The sequence below is a fragment of the Mirounga angustirostris genome, unplaced genomic scaffold (assembly GCF_029215605.1).
Source record: "Mirounga angustirostris isolate CCGP_5_RB_7025 unplaced genomic scaffold, mMirAng1.0.hap1 SCAF_10, whole genome shotgun sequence".
NCBI lineage: Eukaryota > Metazoa > Chordata > Mammalia > Carnivora > Phocidae > Mirounga > Mirounga angustirostris.
In genome coordinates this window covers 37,523,258-37,542,474 of record NW_026991718.1, presented here as the reverse complement: position 1 = coordinate 37,542,474, position 19,217 = coordinate 37,523,258, and the positions used below count along the sequence as shown (strand labels likewise).

The window sequence follows — 19,217 nt, the reverse complement described above, 5'->3', positions numbered from 1 at the left end:
CTATGTTCATTAGGGATATCGACCTATATTTTTTTTCTTGTGGTATCCTCGTCTGGCTTTGGTATCAGGGTAATGCTAGCCTCATAAAATGAATTTAGAAGCATTTCTGCTCTTCAATTTTTTGGAAGTTTGAGAAGAATAGATATTAAATCTCTGAATACTTGGTAGAATTTACCAGTGAATCTGTCTGGTCTTGGACTTTTGTTTGTTTGGAGGTTTTTTGATTACTGATTTAAAGATGGTATAGTTTATGATGAGGAATAGTTTGTGGAGTGCATGTGAACATATACAGCTAGTTCGAATGTATAAACCATCACTGCTATCAAGTGGCTACAAATATTTTTATTACAGTGTGTGGATATGTTTGTGTGTGTGTGTGTCTGTATGTATGTGTCTAGCGATCCTTGCCATTTTCTGCACTCATTCCTGAAGAAGATCATGTTCTCTCTCAGGATAGTAATGAAGATAAAAATAATTGCATTTATACTTGAAGTAAAGGATTTTTAATGGCCTAAAAGAAAAAAAAATTCTCTTTTGACAATCTTAAGAAAATAGTGAATTTTTCCCTGGGAAAAGTCTGATATTACCATATTGCCTTGCATTTTTCATGGTTCTCCATGTTAGGAACAGACCATTTTAAATAATGGTTCTTTTGCATTTTCTGTGATGCGACTGTGTAGGCCAAAAAATAAAATGGAGATATTTTCAATTTCGTTAACCTTATTAGGTTGGTAAAGAGTACAAAATCTTTTGGCGAATTTTCAGTTGCAATTACCAGAAACCTCAACTCACACTGCATTAAATAGTAAAGGGAATCTGGTTGCTTAAGCTAATGAAAAGTCCAGAGTGGAAGGTTTAAGGAAAGGTTTGATCCTGTCACATATTTATATCACTAAGATCCAGTTTCTTCCTACCTTTCCATTTTGACTTCCATTGTGCTAGCTCCATATTAAGGGACGTTTTAGCATGGATGCCAACAGATCCTGGTGTTAAATGTTCCTGGTATATGGTATTCATTTTTCACATTCTATCAGGAATTCTGAGATTCTCTCCATGTGGTCAAGCTTCAATAATGACCATTCTTGACAGATTTCTAAGGGTCACTGCAGTCAAGGAGGGGAATTTGCTGAATGGAGAATCCAATGTCCTGTGTTTCATCCCTGGAATTAGGTAGGAATCAGAGTACTCAAAGCAGGTTGACCAAATAGTAACTGAGAGCCTTGGAAGGAGAAACAGGATAGTTTGGAGGAAAGAATACAGATGTCCTCTCTTCCATCTGTACCTGATGCTCTGAGTTAAGGATTATAGGAGGAAACAGTAAGTGCTTCAAGGACAAGTCACTATAATCTGAGGCACATGAAGAATCAGTGCTTACTACTTCTTCTACTCAGATAAACTTCATTTTTTTTCAAGAAAAAACGGAAAAAGGTAAAATGAACGATGGTTCTCCTCACTAGAAAGGAATATTAAACATACAAAAATGCTCTGATAAAACGGGGTCCAGTTCATCTTTATATATAGTGTTAGAGTATTGATTTTTGTCACTGACCTGTGTCTTGGGTAGTTTCATGCTACAGGGAAATGAGGAATTGAAAGACTACTGTCTGTGATCAAGAGATGATTTGGGTACTTGACAATATATGGACTATAGTTGATTTTATTTTTCCAGAACATGAGTGTTAACCTGCACAGACTTGTTCTCTCTTCCTCTGTCTGTTCATGTTGAAGGATGAGGATACACTTAATGGACCTGGACGTCCACTGCTCCATTCATGCTGAGTGATGACACCGCACAGGGAAAGGACCTCAGAGAGTAGGAGCGGCAGCTGCAGAGATGTTATTTATCTCTTTCTTATCCATCCCTTCCACTGAAAGAAAAGTGCTATGAGGTTCTGTTTGATTTGTTTTATTAATTGTTTTAGAGAGCAAGTCGGGGAGAGAGGCAGAGGGAGAGGGAGAGAGAAAATCTTAAGCGGACTCTGAACCCAGCATGGAGCCTGACGCGGGGCTCCATCTCCCAATCCTGAGATCATGACCTGAGCCGAAATCAAGAGTCAGACACTTAGTCAACTGAGCCACCCAGGAACCTCTGTTTGATGTGTTTTAAGTTCTCTATGCCTAGGAGAGTTCAAGATGCTGTTTTTTGTGGAATTCTAGAAGTATTGTTGATTTTGGAGTCAGAAAAAAGGAAGAACTGCTCTGCAGAGCTGGGAGCTGAAGCCATTTCACCTACTGCCCCCAGGGGGAGCTGTGACGCTGCAGGCGGGAAGGATCTGAGCTGTTGTTTCAGAGCAGGGACAAGGGTGATTCCTAAGTACCTGGTGACACATTTTCTGAGACAGTGTTTGTGCACAGGGAACTACCAGAAGTCTGCTTTGGACATATGGAAGCGCCTTTGAGTTGTCCAAAACAATTTCAAGTATGTGTTTAAAATTCAGAAGAGAGTCTGAGATAGAGATGTAAATGTGGACACTATGTGCTCATTCTGGTGACATGAGTATACTCCATGCACGCACACCATATTTATATTGTTTCAATTAGGTTCTGAAATTATATACTCATAAATGTATATATTTTACCACAAAAGTGATTTATGCTTTCAAGTTGACTTTAGCTGGTTTGAAATTGGACAGTTGGTACTAACAAGAGTTTACATTTAGGGATTTTGCTACATATTGCTGAGAATCATAGTTTTAAGTTGATCTCTGGGCCTCTTGTAGCATACAACCACATTTCCTGGGTCGTGATATTTTGTCTCTTTCTTTCCATTCTCTGCTTCACAACTCACTGAGCAGGCACTTTCATACGCTCTGATGCTTTGCATAGGCTCCTCGGGTCCTAGGTTGGTTGCTGAGAGCTCTATTAATAGGGTTTCCTGGGGATGGGGCCTGGGTGCATCAGACGGGTGACCAGCGGCAAGATGGTGTCACAGCCCCAACTCCTCCTCTTCTTGGCGCTCTGCATCTCAGGTGAGAGGCTGAGAGGAGAAAGATTGTTATAAAATTGGCAATGACTTTACCATGCAGTATGAATAAAACATTTCACTAAAAGAGCCTGATTACTTATGAGAAATAAGAAAACCTACATTTTTAGATACATATCTTAGTATATTAGTGATGCCGTGTGTGGCCACTGTCCATTTGTGATTGCAGGTGTGTCTGGGGACATCGTGATGACCCAGTCTCCAGGCAACCTGTCGAAGGCTGTACGAGAAAGCGTTGCCATCAACTGCAAGTCCAACCAGAGTCTTCTATACAGCTCCAACCAGAAGAACTACTTAGTTTGGTACCAGCAGAAACCAGGACAGGCTCCTAAGCTGCTCATGTACTGGGCATCCACCCGGGCATCTGGGGTTCCTGACCGATTCAGCGGCAGTGGGTCTGGGACAGACTTCACCCTCACCATCAGCAACCTCCAGGCTGAAGATGTGGGGTATTATTACTGCCAGCAGCATTATAGCTATCCTCCCACAGTGCTTCAGACTAGAACACAAACCTCCTCCCCAGGGCCACGGGTCAGGGAGGCGTCGCTGGACCAGCTGCTTCCTCCCCACTCAGCCCTGTTTCTCCCTAAGTTGTATGAGAAGCCTTCTGGCTGAATCATAGAAGAATGTATGAGTCTCAAGGGAAGATGGAGTAGATTAGCCTGTTCTATGTCTCTTGTGCAAGGAGGTCATTCTGTGAAGACTGTAATGACTTGCCATGGACCCTTGTCTACATTGTTCAAGATATTTTGTATCACCTGAATCTGAATTGTCCATACAGATGGATTTATATTACTGACCTGATCATGGCTTCAGCTGCATCTTGTGGAGAAGGGACCAGTGGGCTTCACAGCAGAATGCTCTCCTGTAATGTGACACTTCAGCATTCCCTGTAACCCTCTAGTCAGCTGTATAACTGCCCAAGTCAAGGCGTGATGACTCAGTGGTGTTCTTAAGATTGCACTTCGTTCAGCTTCTCCTCTCTCTTCTTGCCAGAGGCTATTAGAAAGGGAAAATGTAAATGGGAAAATAATATCTCACTGGATCCCAGCTGAAGTCTTGCAAAAGCATTTGAGGTCAACTGAGAAGGGGCAGGATTATATGAGGTTTTTTTTTTAAAGATTTTATTTATTTATTTGACAGAGAGAGACACAGCGAGAGAGGGAACACAAGCAGGGGGAGTGGGAGAGGGAGAAGCAGACTCCCCGCAGAGCGGGGAGCCCGATGCGGGACTCGATCCCAGGACCCTGGGATCATGACCTGAGCCGAAGGCAGTCGCTTAACCAACTGAGCCACCCAGGCGCCCGGATTATATGAGTTTTACAGAAGCTGTGTAGGCCTCACAGTGGAGGTGACTTCATCGTTCTATCTCTGACAGTAGAACTGGATTCAGGTTCTAGGACTCCTAGGATAACGCTGTATTTCCCGTTTCTGCAGTATGAAAATACTTGCATATTCTTCTAGATTACTGGGAATATATCTTCCCCCCCCCCCCAACCTGGGTTCTGCTATGAAGACTTACCCATTCTCACGACTCGGATCTCAACGCATCCATAAATGTGGAAGGTGAATTGGATGCTTATCGAGCATGTAGACACACTTCATCCTTAAACATCTCAATACCTTAGGCCTTCAGCTTCAACCTTTTCTTGGGCTTCAAGGCAAGCTGTCATAACCCCAATCTACTGACTAAAGAGAAACAGTGTGTGCAATTATTGTTGTTCTGGATTGTTCAATAGGACTTCAATAGAAGGCTCAAAAATTGTATTTGATGTTTCAGTGAAAAGATAGCATTTTTCTCCTATTGGTTGTACAGAAAGTGGTCTGTAAGCCACTTTCCAATCATGAAGGAGCCCATTACTGACAGACAGAGGACAGCAGGGCTGATGTGGAAACCGTTTGATCTTACTTTAAGTCATTGACTAAGTCGACTCTGAAATCCACCCTTTCTCTAACCCTGTTACTTGTACTGACAGCATTCTATGGGATATAAAATTTGGTTCTCCATTATGAAGTAATCTCCGTGGGGCAGTAGATTCTAGATAAACAGGTGTCCTTGTTCTTTTTTTGGTTGCTTGCACATTATCTCACAAACATTAACTGAAGTGTGTGTTATCCTGCTGTATTGCATCTTCCAAACCCTAGGGCGGCTCTGTCCCTGAGTTAGAGGGAAAGGGGCTGCCCAGTAGCTTGAGTGAAGCACCACACTGCCACTCCTCAGCCCTTCATGTTGTAACTAATACTGTGTGGGGGCACCAGGGGCAATGACCTTTCTCGCAGGCAAACAGCTGCAAGCTTAGACGCGTGAACCTTTACATTGTACACGACTTTCACCAAAGTAAGCTAGTGTGGCTCCCTTCAGTGTAGACGCAATGGAAAAGTGGGGCAGTTGTCACAAAAGAGCCTCCCTGCCAAGCTGGCCTGTAGGATTGTGTCCAGGGCTGTGACCAGGTGGGGAGGTGGGAGTGACTTTACAGGGAACACTAAAGAATAACATAGCTAGCCTGCCTACTATTGATGGGTGGTGTGTAGACAGTGTAGGACCTCCAATTCTCTGCACACCAGGGGTGGGGTCCTGGGTTGGAAGCTGGTTGACAGGTGTCCTACATCAAGTCCTGGCGGCTGTTAGTTCCAAAGTTAAGTGATCAGTTGCTCTTTTGTTTTTGTTAGAGTTGGTGATGGTTTTCTCTATGTAGAGATCCCGCCGAAGATTTTGTTTTCTCAGCAAAGAAAATATCATGTTGAATGAGGGAAAAAAAGATAAAATAAAAGGATATGGCAATAGATCCATTAAGTCTTTTCAATGGAACCCAAACAGCAATTTTTCTGGACTACAATATTTAAACAATTCTAAAAAGACTGTTATTAATATTTGCCCTTGACTATTCAGAATAGAATACCTCACCAGTTTATTCTCAGTTGATTTCTTGTACCCTTTTAACCTCTAAGAAATATTTTCAGATATCAGTCATCCTTTTCCCTTCATAGGTAGAATAAATTTAATATCAATGTTACCACTCTGCCCAGTGTCTTTGGAACACGATACCTTTGCTGTAGAAGGCCAAGAGATTCCTCGGTTTGAGCTTTCAGTGACAAAATTGTAATGGTAGGAAATTAGATGCTGGTTGTTCACTGTGAATGGAGGTCAGTGGAGTGACCCCTCCACCTGGGAGGGCTTCAGGGGGACACGACCTTGGTTTCCAGGATGGAGCAGATGGAGAGTCCCGGGCTTATCCACACCGAGGCAGGTGCCTTGATTAGTGTCGGTTCCCAGCCTTCACCAAGGTTCCACGCTCAGCCCTCTCACCCTTTCCAGGTCCTGAGGGCATTTCAGGACTCGGTTTAAAGGCCATCTACTCAGTGGGGCCGACTTGCCCTCCCCATCTGAGCCAGGCCACCCTGTTTCACTCTTTATAATCCCACGGCTTTCTCTTCCTGACAAGAATCACAACTTGAAATGCATTATTGTGGTAATGTGTGAGATTTTAATTCTGGGGATTAAGAGTGTTCCTGAAATAGCCTATATCCTAATGGTAGGGCAGCCCCAGGGCACTCCCCCACATGGCTTCTCAGACAGGTTAGAAGGCAAAGAAGAAACTGGCCCCCAAATCCCTTGAGCTACACTTGGAAATTTCTGGGGACCCCAAGTCCCACAGGGTGTTCTGAGAGCAGGTGTCCCCTTTGAGCACAACCTCAAGCTCTTCTGAGCTGATTTGCATTAGACAGAGCTCCAGGCTGCTCTCAGCATCCTTCAAGGCAGCTGGTCCGGCCCCCTGAGGAGCAGCCTCTAGTCCAGCTCTCAGAGATGGGGTTCAGGGCTCCCCTGCTGTGGATCCTGCTGCTCTGGGCTCCAAGTGAGAGGGGGGCATACGGAGAAATGGTGGGCAAACCTCACTGTGGCCACGATGCTTTTGGTGTCTCTGGGTTCTTGGTGGCTGGAATTCAAGCATTTGGTATAGGTTTCCAGTTGCCCAGTTACCTTTCGTCTTCTGGTTCCTCTGAGTGTTGTGCATGACTTTGACTACAGGGTCCTCAGTGCTGCGGGCCTCCACTGGGTTGCTCTCAGCACATCTGTTAAATTTGTTGTGTTTATCATTCCAGGCTCCACTGGGGACATTGTGCTGACCCAGTCTCCGGGCTCTCTGACCATGTTTCCAGGGCAGAGGGCCACCATCTCTTGCAAGGCCAGTCAGAAAGTCAGTGACATTTGGGGCATTACCCACTACATGACCTGGTATCCACAGAAATCAGGACAGCGTCCTAAAGTCCTGATTTATAGAGCATCCAGTCGAGAGTCTGGGGTCCCAGCCAGGTTCAGTGGCGGTGGGTCTGGGACTGATTTCAGCCTCACAGTTGATCCCGCGGAGGCCGGCGACGCTGCCAACTATTACTGCCTGCAGGGTAAGGAGGCTCCTCCCACAGTGCTCTGGGTCTAAACAAAAACCTCCCCAGGCGACTGCTCAGTCCTTTCAATGAAAAAACAGCCTTCAACTGCCAGAACTGTTAGCTATAGATCTTCCAGATATAGGCTGATCTTCTCACATTAATTTGGATTTTCAACCTCACCTATTTGCTTGAGCTCACACAAAGAAGATCTCTGTAGTTGTTCAGCAATCTAAGAATTGTGATGTAGTTATTTTTCATTTTTTGATGAAGATTTTTCTTTGTGTCTTTTTTTCCCCAGATAGAGGTCCTCAGTTCTAGGTATATTTACTTGTCCTTTACTTCTTGTCCAATTTTCATGTCCTTTCTCTAAGATACCACAGGCATAGCCAGGGTTTTTCTTGTCTTCTTTTTCTTTTTCTATTGCTTGGTCATTGTAGGGAGTGGTCTCCAGAAGCTTGAGTGTGCATGGTGACAAGGATGGAAGGGTCAGTTTTCACATCCCCCTCCACCCCTACCTTGGCCTCCCTTGGGCTTCTATATCCCCCCCAGGGGGAGCTGGGGAAACTGACAAATAGTGCTCTGTAACATTTCCATCTGTTCAGATTCCCCTTAGTTTCTAAGTTTGTAACACTATCTCAGCACATAGGAAACTTTCTTGTTGTATTCATTTCTTATTGTTCCATAACAAATTACTACTAACTTAGTGGCTAAAACAACACACACTGATCATCACACAGTTTCTAGAAGTCAGGTGTCTGTGCAGAGTTTAGCTGGGTTCTCTTCTTGGGGTCTCCCAGGATGAAACCAAGGTGTTGGCCAGACTCCATTCTCATCTGGAGAATTGAAGAATCTGTTTCTAAGGCCATTCAGGTTGTGGGAAGAATTCTTTTCTTTGTGACTATCTGACTAAGAGTCCTGGCCTTTGGTGGCTACAGGCTGGAGGCCACCCTGCGGTCCCACAGGCCATCCAAAATTCCTGTCACGTTGGCTGCCTCTTAATCAAACCAACAGTGGAATTCATCAACAACAGGGAGGACCCAGTTCCTCTTTAAGGGTTTTGTCCTTATTTAGTGAGGTCCACCCAGGATAATCTTCATTTTGATTAATTCTGAATCAATTGATCTGGGACCTTAACCACATTTGCAAAATCCTTTCACTTCTGGGAGATAGTTTGGGTTAGAAGCAAAGCACAGGCCCTGCCCTCTGTCAAGGGGCATGAACCGTAGTTGTAGGCATCACGGGGCCACTGGAAGTTGTCTGCTACAACTGTCATACTACTTAAGTTTTTTATTTCCTTTCAATTTCTCCCTCCCAAATTCTCCCTGTGCTAAGGAAAAAGTGATTTTAAACTTCATATGGAAATGTAAATTACCTAGAGTAACCAAAATCACTTTGCACAAGAAAACTGAAGTTTGGGGTGGCGGAGGCTCCTGCAGCTGTCGCTGGTGGTCGGGTGGGGAGCACTTCTGCGCCCCTCGGACCTGACCCTTTCAGCGCTCTGCTCCCGCTCCAGCCTACCTCGCTCTTCGGCACCATGACCACCACCACCACCTTCAAGGGAGTCGATCCCAACAGCAGGAATAGCTCCGGGTTTTGCGGCCTCCAGGCGGTGGATCCAATTTTTCATTAGGCTTTGATGAACCAGCAGAACAGCCTGTGAGGAGGAACAAAATGGCCTCTAGCATCTTTGGGACACCTGAGGAAAATCCTCCTTCATGGGCCAAGTTGGCAGGTGCCAAGTCTAGTGGTGGCAGAGAGGATTGTGAGTCATCTGGACCCCAGAGAAGGAACTCTTCTGAAGCAAATGCTGGAGACTTCTTAGATCTGAAGGGAGAAGGCGACATTCATGAAAACATGGACACAGACTTGCAGGCCAGCCTGGGGCAGAGTGAGGAGAAGCCCGTGCCCGCTGCCCCTGTGCCCAGCCCAGTGGCTCCGGCCCCAGTGCCATCCCGAAGAAACCCCCCTGGTGGCAAGTCCAGCCTCGTCCTGGGTTAGCTCCGATTCTCTTGAACTCTGTCGTTTTGTTTGTTTGTTTTCTCCATGCTTGTGAACTGCACAACTTGAGCCTGACTGTACATCTTTTGGATTTGTTTCATTAAAAAAGAAGCACTTAAAAAAAAAAAAAAAAGAAAAGAAAACTGAAGTTTGGAGGCTTCCAATCCCATTTCGAAACATACTATATATCAACTATGGGACAATCGCAAACTATAATTGTCAGGACTGTGTGGTGTGGCATCAGATCAGTGGCATAAGGGGCATATAGTTAATAGGTAGACAGCCTAGAAATAGATCCTTACATTTATGATCAATTGTATTTTGACAATGATACCTAGGTAATTAGGTGGGGAAAGGACAGACTTTTCTATTTGCACCCACATGCAAGAAGATGAAAAAAGACACACAAAAAAAGACACAAAAAAATAACTCGAATTCAAAAACAAACAAACAACAACTTTTCTATTTGCTATTTGCTATATATAATAACTCGAATTCAAAAACAAACAAACAAATAACAACAACAACAAAATAACTTGAATTGGATCAGAGACCTATCTGAGCTGAAATTATAAAAACTTTTAGGAGAAAATAGAGGGGAAAAACATTGTATCCTTGGATTCACTGAAGATTTCTTAGTTACAAAACCAAAAGCTCAATTTATTAAAAAAAAAATTGGACTTGACCAAAATTCAGAGCTTTGGTGTTTCAAAACACACCGTATAATAAAAAGACAAACCACAGACTTGGAGGTAATATTTGTAAATAATTTACCTGATAAATATTCAGAATGTATAAAGAGCTCTTCTACCTTAATAAGAACTCTTCTAACTTAGTAAGACAGAATACCTACCAGGACAACAACCCAGCAAAAAAAATGAACAAATAATTTCAGTAGACATTTCACCAAAGAGGATATGTGAAAGGTCATTAATAGCACATGAATAGATGCTTAAGTTTTTCAATCATTAGGGAGATGCAGGTTAAATCCAAAATGTGATACCATTTCATACCCACCATGATGGCTGTATTAAAAAATAAAAGACAGAAAACTATAAAATACTCATGAAAGAAATTGAGGAAGACACAAAGAAATGGAAAAACGTTCCATGCTCATGGATTGGAAGAACAAATATTGTGAAGATGTCAATGCTACCTAGAGCAATCTACACATTCAATGCAATCCCCATCAAAATACCATCCACTTTTTTCAAAGAAATGGAACAAATAATCCTAAAATTTGTATGGAACCAGAAAAGACCCCGCATAGCCAGAGGAATGTTGAAAAAGAAAAGCAAAGCCGGCAGCATCACAATTCCGGACTTCCAGCTCTATTACAAAGCTGTCATCATCAAGACAGCATGGTACTGGCACAAAAACAGACACATAGATCAATGGAACAGAATAGAGAGCCCAGAAATGGACCCTCAACTCTATGGTCAACTCATCTTTGACAAAGCAGGAAAGAATGTCCAATGGAACAAAGACAGTCTCTTCAACAAATGGTGTTGGGAAAATTGGATAGCCACATGCAGAAGAATGAAACTGGACCATTTCCTTACACCACACACAAAAATAGACTCCAAATGGTTGAAAGACCTCAATGTGAGACAGGAGTCCATCCAAATCCTAAAGGAGAACACAGGCAGCAACCTCTTTGACCTCAGCCGAAGCAACTTCTTCCTAGAAACATCGCCAAAGGCAAGGGAAGCAAGGGCAAAAATGAACTATTGGGACTTCATCAAGATAAAAACTTTTGCAAAGCAAAGGAAACAGTCAACAAAACCAAAAGACAACCGACAGAATGGGAGAAGATATTTGCAAATGACATATCAGATAAAGGGCTAGTATCCAAAATCTATAAAGAACTCATCAAACTCAACACCCAAAGAACAAAGAATCCAATGAAGAAATGGGCAGAAGACATGAACAGACATTTTTCCAAAGAAGACATCCAAATGGCCAACAGACACATGAAAAAGTGCTCAATATCGCTCGGCATCAGGGAAATCCAAATCAAAACCTCAATGAGATACCACCTCACACCAGTCAGAATGGCTAAAATTAACAAGTCAGGAAACGACAGATGTTGGCGGGGATGCGGAGAAAGGGGAACCCTCCTACACTGTTGGTGGGAATGCAAGCTGGTGCAGCCACTCTGGAAAACTGTATGGAGGTTCCTCAAAAAGTTGAAAATAGAGCTACCATATGATCCAGCAATTGCACTACTGGGTATTTACCCCAAAGATACAAAAGTAGGGATCCGAAGGGGTACATGCACCCCAATGTTTATAGCAGCAATGTCCACAATAGCCAAACTGTGGAAAGAGCCAAGATGTCCATCGACAGATGAATGGATAAAGAAGATGTGGTATATATATACAATGGAATATTATGCAGCCATCAAAAGGAATGAGATCGTGCCATTTGCAACGATGTGGATGGAACTGGAGGGTATTATGTTAAGTGAAATAAGTCAAACAGAGAAAGACATGTATCATATGATCTCACTGATACGAGGAATTCTTAATTGCAGGAAACAAACTGAGGGTTGCTGGAGTGGGGGGTGGCGTGGGAGGGATGGGGTGACTGGGTGATAGACACTGGGGAGGGTATGTGCTCTGGTAAGCGCTGTGAATTGTGCAAGACTGTTGAATCTCAGATCTGTACCTCTGAAACAAATAATGCAATATATGTTAAGAAAAAAAAAGAAGAAGAAGGTAGCGGGAGGGGAAGAATGAAGTGGGGGAAATTGGAGGGGTAGACGAACCATGAGAGACGATGGACTCTGAAAAACTAACAGGGTTCTAGAGGGGAGGGGGATGGGAAGATGGGTTAGTCTGGTGGTGGGTATTGAGGAGGGCACATTCTGCATGGAGCACTGGGTGTTATGCACAAACAATGAATCATGGAACACTTCATCTAAAACTAATGATGTAATGTATGGGGATTAACATAAGAATAAAAAATAAATAAAAAAAAATAAAAGACAATAACAAGTGTTGGTGAGGATATGGAGAAGCAGGATCCCTCATCCCCTGCTACAATGGATGTCAAATGGTGCAGCCACTGTAGAAAAAAGTTTCTTGAAAATCTGAACATTGATTTATCATATGGCTTGGCAATTGTACCTTTAAGAATCTGTCTTAGAGAAACCAAAATAAATGGCCACATGAAGGCTTGTAGGCAAATGTACCCAGCAGCCTAATTCATAATCGACCCAAAGCAGGAACAGCACAAATATCCATCAACCTTTAAATGGATAAATGAAACCTGATCTGTCCATTCAGTGAAATACTAACTAGCAGTAAAATCTTGACTCTCTCTAAAATACTAACTAGCAAAAAAATCTTGACTCTCTCTAATCACTTCCTCAGTCTTCTTCACAGCTTTGCCACTGAAGGATGTATCAAGAATATTTCAATTTTTCCGGGGCGCCTGGGTGGCTCAGTCGGTTAAGCGGCTGCCTTCGGCTCAGGTCATGATCCCAGGGTCCTGGGATCGAGTTCCGCATCAGGCTCCCTACTCAGTGGGGAGCCTGCTTCTCCCTCTCCCACTCCCCCTGCTTGTGTTCCCTCTCTCGCTGTGTCTCTCTCTGTCAAGTGAATAAATAAAATCTTTAAAAAAAAAAAATTAAAAAAAAAAAAAGAATATTTCAATTTTTCCATCATCTGAACCTTAAGTGTATGAAGCTTCTTTCATTCAGTTGCATGTTAGATTCATCTATGCTGTTGGGCCTTGTTGTAGTTCATTAATTTTCATTGCTGTGCAGGATTTTATTGTATGAATAATATCACTATTTGGTCTCTTTTCTGATGAAATGGAAACAAAATCTTAAACATTAAAGAAAATTCTCTCTTTTTGAATGAACAAGAATAAGAATGGTTAATGTCTCAACATAAACAAGGGGAATCAGAGACAATGAGACATCTTCAAAATGATAAGAAAAAGAAGCCACATACCTAGAGTTCACTTCTCAGCAAAGCATCCCTCCAGATTAATGTAAACTCAAGACCATTTGGGAATTCCGTATCTCTGGACATGGGGACTTTATTCACCAATACCCTAAGAAATTTTTATTACTAATCTTTAAGAATCAATCAACAACAATGGGAGAATTGTCTCAGGAGAGAAGCAATGAGGAACTTACTCATCTTTGGGGAGCGGGGAAGATGGTTCCCTCCATGTTTCCTCATGGTCCCTTCATGATATCTCTTCACTGTACACAGGGATAGATCCAATTTTGTTATGAGACTAAAGAATATCTTTCAACACCTTGCCTTGAACAAATCCTTGCATAAAATCTCTTGCTTCTAGTATTCTCATTACTTTTTTTAAGTTAAATTCAATTAATTAACATATAGTGTATTATTAGTTTCAGAGGTAGAGCTCAGTGACTCATCACTTGTATATAATACCTAGTGCTCATTACATCTCATGCCCATCACCTTGTTACCCAGTCTCCCCACCCCCACCCCCAGCAACCCTCAGTTTGTTTCCTGTGGTTAAGAGTCTCTATGGTTTGTCTCCCTCTCTGATTATGTCTTGTTTTATTTATCCCTCCCTTCCTCTATGCTCCTCTGTTTTGTTTCTTAAATTCCACATCATGAGTGAAATCATATGATAATTGTCTTTCTCTGCTTGACTTATTTCACTTAGCATAATCCCCCCCCAGTTCCATCCATGTCAATGCAAATAGTGGGTATTCATCTTTTCTGATGCCTGAGTAATATTCCATTGTATATATGAACCTCATCTTCTTTATCCATTCATCTGTTGAAGAGCATCTCAGCTCCTTCCACAGTTTGGCTATCGTGGACATGGCTGCTATAAACATTGGGGTGCATGTGCCCCTTCTTTTCACTACGTCTGTATCTTTGGGGTAAATACCTAGTAGGGCAATTGCTGGGTTGTAGGGTAGCTCTATTTTTAACATCTTGAGGAACCTGCATACTGTTTTCCAGAGTGGCTGTATCCAGCTTGCATTCCCACCAATAGTGTTAAGAGGGTTCCTCTTTCTCCACATCCTCGCCAACACTTGTTGTTTCCTGTCCTGTCAATTTTTGCCATTCTGACTGGTATAAGGTGGTATCTCATTGTGGTTTTGATGGCTTGTGATGTTGAACATTTTTTCATGTGTCTGTTAGGCCCAGGATCCTTTTAAAACCAAAATGAGTTCGAGGGCTACATAAATTGTTGTGCTAATGACCCAATAGCTGAGTGTCCTTCAGTTCCAGACAGAAAGGTCTATTTTGTTGTGCCTTGCTAGTGGGTTCTCTTCTCTGGGTGGAACCAGTGCCTGTCTTTTGTGGAAACGCACACTGAAGATATTTGGATCCCAGGTCACACACTGGGAGGCTAGTTTTCCCAGTGCCTTGAGGGTTCAGAGGTGTTTGAAGAGAATTCAGTGGATGGGCAAGGTCTCAGTTGAGCAACTGCCAAGGAAAGAGGAGACAGATCTGTGGGGTTGGGATTTTCTGATAAAAATTAGGTGACTCGTTCCTTAACAGATTCTTATTGCTAAGGAAATTCACTTTACATAACTGGTCCATGGAGCTTTCCTTGCTAACAAGATCAAATTAAGCCTGTCTGGACAGGGACACATAGGTGATACTCTGAACCAGGTGCATGCACACTTTGTAAAAGCTCCGAGAACCTTCTTTCTCCCATACCCACTTAATTTAGACAAAGAAGTGGATGGACCATGTGGACTTACAAGCCAGGACCTCCTCACCTACGCTCAGATGATTTGCATCTCTCTTGCTCTGAAACCACAAAATTCACAGAATTGCTTTTAAGAGGTGTTCTCAGGAGAAATGTGTGTTTATCCTATGAAAGAACTCAGCCAACAACAGATTTTCAGGTTCCAGACCTTATTCCTGTGATTGAGAGAAAATGTCTTCTGAGGGGACCTGGCAAAAAATTCTGGAACTTTCTTGTTAGGGATTGTGCATTCACAGATGAGGCCATCACTTGTTCAGGTCAAACTGGAAGTACCTGGAGAATCTGGGAGAGGAGGTTCCTCTTAATATAGTCACCATTAACTCTCTGCATGAACTTGGGATATTTATGACCCTTCCTGAGCCTCAGCTTCCTCCTGGTAGAATTGTACAAATGAACATGGTGTTCTCCACTTCTCTTTAATATCTGACACTTCATGAGGGGAGGAAAAAGAGCGTCTAAGAGCCCATGTAATTCTATAGGACCTGAATGAAGTATGGTTTTAAACCTCACAAGCTCCTTTTTCAGGTGGCAAAAGGAACAGAGAAAGCTGTTGAAGATGTATCTCCTTGTCTCTGGAGGAGGCAGCTGTTCCCCATCACTGAATGAGGAAGGACTCATGCTGGTTGGTTTTATTGTAGATTTGCCTCAGTTGTCAGAGGATGTTAGTTTGGGTTCAATAAATAGAAAGCTAGTGTGTAATTTGTCTGGGTTTCAGACAGTCTTGGTGAAACTATTTGATATGTTCTCCTGGAATCAGAGTTTGTGAATAGAGAATGTGATACTCTTTTTTTTTTTTTTTTTAAGATTTATTTATTTATTTGAAAGGGAGAGACAGAGTGAGGCGGAGGGACAGAGAGCCCCTATGTGGGGCTGGATCTCATGACCCTGAGATCATGACCCTGAGATCACAACCCTGAGATCATGACCTGAGCCAAACCAAGAGTCGATGCTTAACAGACTGGGCCACCGAGGCACCCTGACAATGCGATACTCTTATACTTTGATCTATAGACTTTATCAGCGCATATAGTCCAAATCCACACTGCTTCGGTCCACACTGGAGACACACAGAGGTCTGTTCCCTGACCAGCCCAAATGTAGCTTCTCTCTGATTAAAAAGGGAGACTTCCTCCTTGCATGAGTCTGAGATCAAGCCATCCAGCAGAATGAGCTTCCCCAACTGCAGGTCACTGTAGTGGATTCCTGAGCTCGGAGAGGCAGCTGTGATCGAAGTTAGTCATCCTTCCTAAATTAATTGTATTCACTAGAGGATACACCCAGTAAGTGAAACTTGGGTCAAACAAGACATGAAAAGGGAAATTAGGTATTTTTTAAACCAAAAGAAAACATGGCATATCAAAATTTGTGGGTTGCCAAGAAGCAGTGAGTCCTCAGCCTCATCCATTCCCTTGAGTTCCCCCAACATCTTCCTCTTACACTGACTGAGAGGATCTGTTGTGCCTGCTCCCTAGACAAACAACACTTGTGGGCACCTGGGCCATGACACGCAGGGAGGTTTCTGCTCGGGGCTGAACCACTGTGGGAGGAACATGTATACTTTGCTGGCAATAATAAACTCCAAAATCCTCAGCCTCCAACCTGCTGATTCTCAGGGTGAAATCTGTCCCTGATCCGCTACCACTGAACCTGTCTGGAACACCAGAGAAACGTTTGGAAGCCTCATAGATCAGGGGCTGTGGAGACTGGCCTGGCTTCCGCAGGTACCAATTCAAATAGGATTTTCCATCACTATGTAGGAGGCTCTGACTGGCCCTGCAGGAGATGGAGGCCGGCTCTCCAGGGGTGACAGGCAGGGACAGTGGGGTCTGCGTCATCACGACCTCCCCACTGGATCCTAAAGTAATGAGAGAAATGTAAGATTACATGCAAACATTATGAGCCATTTTCAAAATTTTACTTGGTAATTATTTCAGGCTAAATAACTTTTTTGTGACTTTTTTTTAAAAAAGGTTTTGTTTATTTGAAAGAGAGAGAGCATGAATGAGGGGCAGGGGCAGAGGGAGAGGGAGAAGCAGACTCTCCTCTGAGCAGGGAGTCTGACATGGGGCTCAATCCCAGGACCCTGAGATCATGACCTGAGCCAAAGGCAGAAGCCTAACTGACTAAGCCACACAGGTGCACCACTTTTTTAATTAATATCCCCAAATACCCAATTTCAATAAAGAACCTAAGATTCGCAACATACAAAGGGGTGTCTAAAAGTCACCTACCTCAACCCCTTTTCTCTGTGTCATAGCCTTTACCACAACATGGATCTTTGTTCCTTCTGAAATGTTCCTTACTCTCCCAGATCTAAACATCACATGCCCCTTCCCAGAGGGTAAGACGTAAGTCTCTAGCACTTGGACAAAATAGACTTGGGGAGCAGGGGTGTCTGCAATGTTGACCCTCCCTGACCCACTCTGCTTTCTCATCCCCCCTCTGTCCTTACCTGGGATCCAGAGCATCAGCAGCCCCAGAAGCTGACAAGGGAATTTCATTTTGAGAAATTTATCTGATGAGTCCTGACTAAGATTAGAGCTGATCTTTGATCTCAGATGCAAAGGTTTTATCTGAGACTTTGTATCTTCCTCCTCCCTTAGGGAACAATATGCAAATCTCCTGGTGGCTACAGCCACTGGGTAAGAGCCAATGGGAGAGTTGGGGGCTCCCATGTAAGCAAAGTAATAGAAAATGTCTGTGTTTGAAGGAAAACTGAGAGAGCTAAAACCTATGCTGCCTAAAGAGTAAAGGCACACAGTTAAATGTTTCCTTCTTGTCATCAACCAGTTTTCTAGTTCTCTAGAACTTTCCCAGACACATTTATATTTCTTAATAAGGCTGAGTTCCATAAATATTTGGTGAATCTTAATCTTTTTTCATGTTTTTTTTTTTAAAGATTTTATTTTATTTATTTGACAGAGAGAACGCGAGAGAGGGAACACAGCAGGGGGAGTGGGAGAGGGAGAAGCAGGCTTCCCCCTGAGCAGGGAGCCCGATGCGGGGCTTGATCCCAGGACCCCGGGATCACGACCTGAGCCGAAGGCAGACGCCCAACAACTGAGCCACCCAGGCGCCCCTTTTCATGTTTATTTAAAAGAATCTAGGTTTGTCCTTTTTTTTAAATTGTGGTAAAACAAATGCAGAGTAAAGGGCAGAAATCTTAATTGTGCATCTGAGTAAATTTTATATAAACTCACTCTCCAGGTCAAAGTATAGAATATTTCAAATTCTCCAGATGCCTCTCATTCCAGTCCATATTGACTCCCCCTAGCCCAACCATGGTAACTATTATTTTGACATCTTTCAACTTCATATAATTGCAGCAAGCATCCTTTTCTTTCTTTTTTTTTTTTTGTTTTTATCATATTTATTTATTTATTTATTATGTTCAGTTAGCCACTGTATAGGACATCATTAGTTTTTGATGTAGTGTCCAGTGATTGATTAGTTGCGTATAACATCCTTTTGTTTCTATCTTCTTTCTTGTTCCTTTACTATTTTTGAGTGTTTCTTTCCTTCTTGTAGATTGGAGTTAGCTCCTTATGTCACTTCCTTGAGTGTGAAAGATTTCCTCTTGTGATTCTTGTAGGTGTATCTGCCAGTAATTACGTCTCCTCATTTTTGCTTATCGGGATATTTTTACTTTTCCTTTATTTCTGAAGGATAGTTTTGTGGTTATAAAACTCTTTGTTGACTTCTCTTTTCTCTTTTAGCAGTTTAAATCTGTCCCTGTTCGTAGTCTCCACCAATCCTGATGAAAAATTAGCCAATGTATTATTGTTTCCCTTAAAAAATGAGTTGTTTTTTTTTTTCTTGGTGCTTTCAAGATTTTCTCTTTGTCTTTGGTCATTTTTACTCTACTGTTTATAATTGTGAACCTCATTGTGTTTCTCTTGAACAGATTTCATTGAGTTTCTTTGATCTACAGATTAATATGTTCCATTATGTGTGAAGTTTTTTCCCATTATTCTGCCAATATTTTTTTTAAAGATTTTATTTATTTGAGAGAGAGAGAGACAGAGCATAAGCAGGGGAAGGGGCAGAGGGAGAGAGAGAAGCAGACTCCTTGATAAGCAGGGAGCTGAATGCAGATGAGGGGCTGGATCCCAGGACCTCAGGATCA

At 42.7% G+C, this 19,217-nt stretch overlaps 2 protein-coding genes across 2 annotated transcripts in view; one reads left to right on the top strand and one right to left on the bottom strand.

Moving 5' to 3' along the window:
- The window catches only part of LOC123851077 (immunoglobulin kappa light chain-like), a 92,026-nt gene extending 74,434 nt beyond the window's left edge, over positions 1-17,592 (bottom strand). Inside the window, exons 1-2 of the mRNA XM_045884578.2 lie at positions 17,544-17,592; positions 16,739-16,946 (exon numbers count right to left, since the gene is read on the bottom strand). Of these exons, the coding sequence (XP_045740534.1) occupies positions 16,739-16,946; positions 17,544-17,592 (257 nt within the window). The remainder of the gene's footprint in view (positions 1-16,738; positions 16,947-17,543) is intronic.
- LOC123842435 (jupiter microtubule associated homolog 1-like) lies at positions 8,889-9,460 on the top strand. Its single transcript, XM_045871760.3, is given in 2 exon segments — positions 8,889-8,952; positions 8,955-9,460. Coding segments are annotated over 2 exon segments (462 nt in total). The 5' UTR covers positions 8,889-8,903; the 3' UTR covers positions 9,368-9,460.
- Positions 17,593-19,217: the final 1,625 nt, after the last annotated feature.